General features: G+C 38.7%; 1 protein-coding gene across 24 annotated transcripts; it reads left to right on the top strand.

The window, feature by feature from the left end:
* The first annotated feature begins 416 nt into the window (after positions 1-416).
* On the top strand, positions 417-8,241 carry CREBZF (CREB/ATF bZIP transcription factor). 24 transcript variants are annotated; one of them, XM_055093791.2, is made up of 6 exons: positions 417-2,404; positions 2,618-2,695; positions 2,924-3,038; positions 3,760-3,828; positions 4,484-4,596; positions 5,636-8,241. In XM_055093791.2, exons 1-2 carry the CDS (start codon positions 1,344-1,346, stop codon positions 2,631-2,633), a joined length of 1,077 nt encoding a protein of 358 aa, XP_054949766.2. In that variant the 5' UTR covers positions 417-1,343; the 3' UTR covers positions 2,634-2,695; positions 2,924-3,038; positions 3,760-3,828; positions 4,484-4,596; positions 5,636-8,241. The 24 variants fall into 24 exon arrangements, with proteins under 24 accessions (XP_054949766.2, XP_008956685.3, XP_034789359.3 ...); XM_008958437.4 differs by lacking the exon at positions 2,924-3,038; XM_034933468.3 differs by lacking the exon at positions 4,484-4,596.
* The last annotated feature ends 168 nt before the right edge of the window (positions 8,242-8,409 follow it).

Here is an 8,409-nt window from a genome sequence, read left to right as displayed (position 1 = left end):
TCCCTTGTGGGATGTGAACCTAAATAACAAACAGAAAAGGTCTCTAAAATAAAAGATATGTTTTGAGAATGGAGCATTTCAGTGGGAAAACGCATGCCATAGTAAACTATGTGTGTATTCAGGAAGACGAAGGAAGACAAAGAGTTTTAAAGGAAAAAAAAGTGAGGATGGTTACACATTGTTTTGAAATAATTATCTTAGCTACAAAGGTCAATAACAAGGGTGACGTCACTTAAAGGTTGGACAGGCAGTTTCTGGGCAGACATCCTTGCAGAGGTTTTGTATAAGGTCGCGATGGTCTTTGTGCAACGTTGTGGTTTTTACAGTCTTTGTTTTCAGGCATACAAGCATGAGTACCCTCTCTTCATAGCCTTTCCTGGCTCTATTTGTCAGAGTTTTTGTTTGTTTGTTACCCAAATGCAGTAAGTCAGTACTGATTGGATCTTGGCTCAAGTGAAAACATCTACTTACAAAAATGGCAAGAACAACTGAAGACAATTTTTGTAAGCAACGTTGTATTCTACATTCATTTTGCTTTGGTTTTAATTTTTTTAATTGACAAATAATAACTGTCATATTCATTGGGTACATAGTGATATTTCTATACATATGGAATGTAGTGATCAGGTTAGGGTAACTAGCATATCCATTATCCAACTGAGGACATCTAGTATGGCCCAGGTATTAAATAGTATTAGTAAACGATTGTTAATTTTCTGAAGACTTGGTAATAGTATTATGATTATGAAAAAAAGTCCTTATTTTTAGAGATGCACACTGAAGTACGCAGGGGTGTGGTGTCTCATCTGCAACTTTAGGATGATTCAGCAAAAAAAAAAAAAATATACAAGCATTTATGTAAAGATAAAGCAAATATAGCAAAATGTTGTGTTGAACTGTTGAGGCTGGGTATTGGGTGGTATTGAATTAGGGTGGATAAATCTAGAGACTGTTGTTATTTTTGCCGCTGTTATTATGACATCACCAGAAAGCTGGAATTATTCCCACGCTAAAGCACCCTGAAATCTCGCGACACTACGGCCTGGTGGCGCGCGAAACGCGGTGGGCGGGGCTGGGGCGAAAACCACCGACTTCCGGCTACGCCGTTGTCTGGGTGGCGCGGTCGAGTCATCGCAGGGCCTCACCGCTTCGTTCTCCCGTTCCTCCCCGCGCCTTGGCGCGGGGGGTCGACTAGCCAAGTGAGTTGGGAGGCGACTCGGACCTTTCCCTGCATTTCGTTTCGGCCAGTGCCGGGGGCTACCCGCCCTGGGGCCTGGGATCCTTGGGGCCCGTGAGGCCCACTCTTAGCGGCCGGGGCCTACCGCGGCCCGCCGCTGGCCCTCATGAGGCATAGCCTGACCAAGCTGCTGGCAGCCTCGGGCAGCAACTCCCCAACCCGTAGTGAGAGCCCGGAGCCGGCTGCAACTTGTTCGCTGCCCTCTGACCTGACCCGGGCTGCAGCGGGGGAGGAGGAGACGGCGACGGCCGGATCTCCCGGCCGCGAGCAGCAGTTTGGCGACGAAGGAGAGTTGGAAGCCGGGAGGGGGAGCCGCGGCGGCGTGGCCGTGCGCGCGCCCTCGCCCGAGGAGATGGAGGAGGAGGCGATCGCCAGTCTCCCGGGGGAAGAGACGGAGGATATGGACTTTCTGTCTGGGCTGGAACTGGCGGATCTCCTGGACCCCAGGCAACCGGACTGGCACCTGGACCCCGGGCTTAGCTCGCCGGGGCCTCTCTCCTCGTCTGGCGGAGGCTCGGATAGCGGCGGCCTGTGGAGAGGGGACGATGACGATGAGGCCGCGGCTGCTGAAATGCAGCGCTTCTCTGACCTGCTGCAAAGGCTGTTAAACGGTATCGGAGGCTGCAGCAGCAGCAGTGACAGTGGCAGCGCCGAAAAGAGGCGGAGAAAGTCCCCAGGAGGAGGCGGCGGTGGCGGCAGCGGTAACGACAACAACCAGGCGGCGACAAAGAGTCCCCGGAAGGCGGCGGCGGCCGCTGCCCGCCTTAATCGGCTGAAGAAGAAGGAGTACGTGATGGGGCTGGAGAGTCGAGTCCGGGGTCTGGCAGCCGAGAACCAGGAGCTGCGGGCCGAGAATCGGGAGCTGGGCAAACGCGTACAGGCACTGCAGGAGGAGAGTCGCTACCTACGGGCAGTCTTAGCCAACGAGACTGGACTGGCTCGCTTGCTGAGCCGGCTGAGCGGCGTGGGACTGCGGCTGACCACCTCGCTCTTCAGAGACTCGCCCGCCGGTGACCACGACTACGCTCTGCCGGTGGGAAAGCAGAAGCAGGACCTGCTGGAAGAGGACGACTCGGCGGGAGGAGTCTGTCTCCATGTGGACAAGGATAAGGTGTCGGTGGAGTTCTGCTCGGCGTGCGCCCGGAAGGCGTCGTCTTCTCTTAAAATGTAGGGTCAAGTAATCTGCTCTTTATCCGCGTTTACCCCTTTCAACTCCCTTACACCATGTCAAACTTACCTTAGTGGGACATCTTCACCGGACACATTTCAGAGGAGAGAAAAAAAGTAATATTGAATCTTAAAGTGTTTAGCTAAAAGCATGAATGTGACACAGTAACCAACTCCTAATGATAACATGTGACTATTAAATCTCTCTGACAGTTTCTTTTTTAGGTGATTTCCTTCCTGCCAGGCTCCGTTGTAGGGGTTACAGAACAGTCGTTCCCGCCTCACAACCTGGTAAGGATCCATCTCTTCCCGTAACGCTCATGCTCTGCTGCTTAGTCTACTTTAATGGGCAACATCTCAGTTTGTGTGTGTGTGATTTTTTTTTTTTTCTGTTTTGGAAGGTGGGAGGGAAATCTAATTTGGGCCCTGTCCACCCTGGAAACAGACTTGTGCTGGTCAAGAATGTATTTAAGATGCCTCTTCTGGTTGAAATAGCTATTAATGTGTCCCCTTATTCAGACTTGCGTGTACCTAGCTCTTCTGTCCCCAGTGTGGACATGGCCTTGGATGACATCGGTTCCAACTGTACACTGAAACCTGCTTATAGAGAGACAGTTTGGAGACAGTGAAACAGGTGAAGTTGAATGGAAGTTCCGAGTTGTACAAGGTGCAAATTGGAATTCCGATTTTAGGGCAACTTTTCAGAGGTTGACAATTAAGTATTTGGGGCATGCACAAATGTGATAGTTATTTTGCTGGAGGTGACAGGTATCTCTTAAATATCAACAATGCCTTTTAGTTTTCAGTATGAGATATAGAAACAGTCTATACGGAGTAACATTTTAATGTCTCACCATTAGAGAAGTTGGAAATTAACATACATATGAGACTCCTGCGTTTTAGTTAATTGGAGAATAAGAATGGCTAATGTTTCTTTGAGGACCAGCAGTGATTACCCTATCACTGAGATTGAATAAATTGTTGAACATCTTTATTTTTGTTGTATTAAAATTTTAGGTTAAATTTATATATGTATGATTAGATATTGAAGGTTGTGAAATGTGAATGAAAACGTGTAAAGTGAGGCTTCACAAAGAATCTTATTCTCTGTGTTTCAAAAGTATTTGTCCTATTTTAAAATAATTTTTTAAATTGAGTGGTTCTGGCCACTTAAATGACACGATTGGCACTATTTTCCTAAAGGTGGGATTTATTCCCTTGAATCTATTAACCAGTTGTATAAATTGAATTATGGTGTCCTTCAGTGTAAGAGGCATTAAGAAATTCTTTGTGAAACATCACTGCTTGATAAAGTATATACGTATTTAGCATCCTTGTTTTTCTTTGTGCTAAAGTGGATACAGCTGTTGGGGCAGAAGAGACGGGACCAGCTGCTGGCCACATTTCCTGCTTTATTTTAAAAGGTAGTATAAGAAATGAGGAAAAAGAGGTAATATCAGGGCTTCTGCTGTTTTTTATTTTTAACATGTTCATAATTAAAAAGTATTTTCCAGCAGTCCAAAGATGTAAGTTATCTTACACATAAAATGTTTTATTTTGTTATTTGGTTATGAAAATGGAATCCTTGTTCTTGCACAACTGTAAATGTTTTGTTGCTAGATAATACGATTTGAGACCTGAATTGGTCTTTGGTTTCCAGTGCATCACAGCATATTTTGTAAAATCATCTACTGCTGCACTTGAGCATGAATGGGTAGTAGCCAAACTCACAAATTGGAGTGATGAACCTGCTTATACCTAAGGGCAGGAGCAAGCCCCTCACAATGCAGCTGCATGGGTTTTTAGTGCCTACTGAATTATATATATATATATATATATATATATACACATATATATATATATATATAAACCAAAAGTAGTTGGAAAGATTATTTGAAATGACTAATTTGTGCTATCTTTATGAAATATGTTAAATGTAGCTTTTTTGAAACAGAAGCCTTGAATTGAAATTTAACTAATACTTGAACATTTTGTATATATTTCTTTGTATATAATTTTGTGCAGTACCAATGACAAAAATATGGTGTCATAATAAAACCAGGTTTGTTGATCTTTTAGTTATGGGCTCAAAGAATTTATTCATCTCTAACATGACATTGGAAAATAATGGATGAAAATAGGAAAAATGATTGTTAATGCTGACTGTGGGTCTTAAAAGGTTCTGGAAAGCAGTAAGTTCATTTTTCTAAAAACTATAACATTCTGTTGGAGTATTTTCTTCCTTACGTCAATACTTTTCCTGCATTATTTGAAATTGTGGGCTGGGGAGAAACAGTAGTCAAAGCTTTCTGAATTGAGATACTTTGAAATTCCAAGTGTAGATTTTTAGAATGTCATTTTATAAATGGCAGTTTTTGGAATTACTTGATAAGAACTTTTGAAAATGGAAGGATTAGTATGGCCTATTTTTAAAGCTGCTTTGTTAGGTTCCTTATGTTTTATTAACTGTCTTTTCTCAGTTTCCATTTCATTTTTTTTTTTCTAGTTTTGGTGACTTAGTGATTTTGTCATTTTTTACATCAACTTCATGGTCTTGTTTTTACATGGTAATTGCATGTATTTAGGATCTATCTAATAGGGGCTTTAAATAAATTTGGTCATATTTATGTGTAAGCACATTTTACTGTAAATGTTTGGGTTTCTGAATTTAAACAGATCTGTTTATTTCAGTATGTAGTAAACAATATCTTAAAGTGTCCGATTCACTACTTGTTAATTAAAAAAGTTATGATTAATGTGAAACTGTTGTCTTACTATTTTTAGAAAATTGTGTTCTGGATGATTAGCACATGGATAAAGGAGATTTCTGGAATATAAAATGGATTGTTTTTGAAATTTCTAGGTTTGGCTCTATTTACTGTAATGGTTGAAAACAATTTAGCATTTGGGTGACCCTTTTGTTTTTCTTCTAAATGTGCCTCTGGTAAAATACAGAACTAGACTAAAGATGTAGCTTTTTAATATTTGTCTTTTGATGGTGGCAGGAGTTCATACATTAATTGAACTAACACATCATATTTTGACCTACTATTTCTATCATATTGACTTACTGTTTCTGCACTTCTTTGACCAGACTTATCTTAAAAAGTCCACTTTTGTTAAAATGTAGTCACACCTCTGATATAATCCAACAAAAAGTGTTCAAAATATTTTAAATATTTGTGCATTTTATAATCACTAAATTAATCTCTCTCTCTTCTCTTTAAACAGCTTAGCAGTGTCTGCAAAAACGAATCTTTTCCTACAACCTGTTAACTGACTGGACTGTTGGTAACAAAGTAATTGTGAGAACCATGTCGGTCAAAAATTTGGCATCTGCTGAAAAAAATGAATGCCATTTTCAAGTTCCCAAATTACTTCTATACTGATTTCACTTTCCAGAAATGGAGATATGAAAAGATTCTCTGGAATCCTTGAAAGACTTAATAGAGATACATGAGACTAAGTTAATCTTGGAACAAAATTATACTTTTTTTGTCTTTCATGGGAGTGATACTCAGTTATTGCATATCTTTACAAAATTGTAACCTTTGGAGAATTACAGTATTTCATCAAGAAATTAGAGTTTTTACATAATCAAGAGCATATTCTATGGAATTAACATTTAGTGGACTAGAATTACATAAGCAGGCCATCAGTGATCACAAGGCATATGAGTTTGTATTTATTTCCTGGAACATGAGAGCTAATTTGGAGTACAGACAGACACCCTGCTGAGTAGAATATAAAAGTTAATGTAAAGTTCTGAACTATAAAGAGTAGTCCTTTTAAATAGATGCATTGATTTGTATATCTTTGAAAAAGTTGATTATGATTAAATGTGTGGGTAGTTAATTACAATTTAGGGTAACAACCAGGATGTATGGATTCTTGAGGTTTTGGCTTCTTGAGCTTTCTCTTGAGTACTTGATACTGTTTTCTGAATATTTTGAGGTTTCTAATTAATGGTATGCTAGTTTCTACTGTTTTATATAAAAATTTATCTAGTGTTGTATAAGGACTTCAGTATTGTGGATGATGGGAGTGGCTTTTTGTGGCATATGGTTGTTTTAATTGAAATATTTTTTCAGTTTATTACAAGTGTGAAAAAACACTCAAAACTCTGGATTGTTTTATTTCATTTTTGTTGGATTATGTTAATACATTCCTTCACGTGATTTAGATTGAGTCATTTTATCTCACTTGGAAATGTGCAGCTGATAGAAGAGGGATTGGGTAGGAGATTGGCTTTTACTTCATAATAAATATACAGTTGGTTATTGTATTATTCAAAACTTATTAATTCCATTCAGTTTCTTACCATTTTAAGTGTATTCAGTGCCTGTGAAGCCAGGCAGCAAAGAGTATTCCCACTGGCTTAAAACTTAAGCGCTGATGCTCCTACAGTACAGCTAGTTATAATTCCAGAACCAAAGGCACCAACATTATTTGGTGACCTTAACTACTACTTTGATAGAACAGACTGGGTAATTCACTGATAATGAGTCATTATCTTTTTAATATGTGATTATCTAGTTCAGCATTTTGAATGTGTAGTTTAAGGTCTGATTTAGTAAAATTTTAAAGCTAAATAATCTGATGACTCTTGAAAGTTTAATTGGTAGTATGACATTTATATTTTTTTCCCCCAGACTCATAGCCAATACAAAGTTTTGAGACTCCTAAATGTTAATATTTTTGCTGTTTTTCTGAGCTGTTTTTTTATTTACTTACCACCTAAGCTGCGGATCAAAAAGGGAATTCTTCCATTAGAAATTTGTAGTGTTATGTGTGGCCAGCACAGTATTTTTCAGATTTGAATTTCAGTACCTCTATGTGTAGCCTCAGTACTCTCAACACCAGTCACTCTTTATTGTCTTAAAATATTCCATACTTTTTGTTGACCCAAAATTGTTGAAAATATTTTGCTCAGTTTTCACAATGAACTAATTGAAAAGTGTAGTTACTGTGTTGTAAACATTTGTGTAGTTCTGTTAATACACTGATTTGAATTTTATTTATCTCAACTTCCTTTAGCGTCTGCCTCCAAATTTTGTCTTTGCTGTATACCCACTGAGATCAATTCCCTAGACCCCTCTGGCTCTTAGTGTACTATAATTTGGGCTTTATAAAATATATTAATGTCTTAATTTAAATAGAATGTGAGCCCTCTTTTTTTTTTAAGCCAAATAACTACACAAAGTAAATTATAAAAGATTTAGTTTGTCTACAGTGACTAGACTGAAATATTAAAAATTGATTGAGGGTAGTTTACTTCAGGTGTTAGCTACAAATGACTAAATGTCCTTAAATAATGCAGATATCTGCCCTCTGAACAAAAATTTTGGCAAAGTAAATTTGTAGCAACAGACTTAACATGATTTATTGCTTATGTTGCCCATTTCTGCTAATGGAAAAGATAATTTAAAAATACGTGGCAGAGGACAGATATTAGAAATACTTTTTGGTTACAGAAACCATTGTAAACTCATCCTCATTTATAAATGGTATTATGCTAGGGAGTAATTGGACTAGGAATGTTTAAAGATAAGTAAGGAAACAATGTGTGCTCAATCGTCAAAGAACTTAGTTATATCATTGGGCTTTGAATTATCTAAGTTGATTACATAATTCTATATTCTTAAGGAGTCTTAACTCGGTACTTGGGTTAACGCCAGAAATTACTTTTAATTCATTGTTTTTTCACTGGGATGAGTAGAACTCTGCTTTTAGTAAAAGTGACAGAATGTAGGTAAAATGGATGATTTGGGATCAGAGCTTTTCATCTTGATATTTTAGCCTGTAAAATAAACAGCTATATTGTTTTGCCCTTTAAATGTTATATATATCTTTCTGTCTTTCTTTCCCTAGTTGTAAAAGTAAAGCATATTCTTTATAGAAAACTTGGAATATCCTGAAAGGAATCAAGAAGAAAAGAAAAATCACCCTTATAACTCTATAAGCCATAGAATATCCACAGTAAACATTTTGGCATGCTTCCTTTC

The sequence above is a fragment of the Pan paniscus genome, chromosome 9 (assembly GCF_029289425.2).
Source record: "Pan paniscus chromosome 9, NHGRI_mPanPan1-v2.0_pri, whole genome shotgun sequence".
NCBI classification, from domain to species: Eukaryota; Metazoa; Chordata; class Mammalia; order Primates; family Hominidae; genus Pan; species Pan paniscus.
The sequence above is the reverse complement of the archived record's forward strand: the minus strand, read 5'-3'. Positions and strand labels throughout refer to the sequence as shown.

Excerpts from the sequence above, each read along its gene's own strand:
- CREBZF (XM_008958438.4), top strand. The coding sequence starts at position 1,344 with ATGAGGCATAGCCTGACCAAGCTGCTGGCAGCCTCGGGCAGCAACTCC.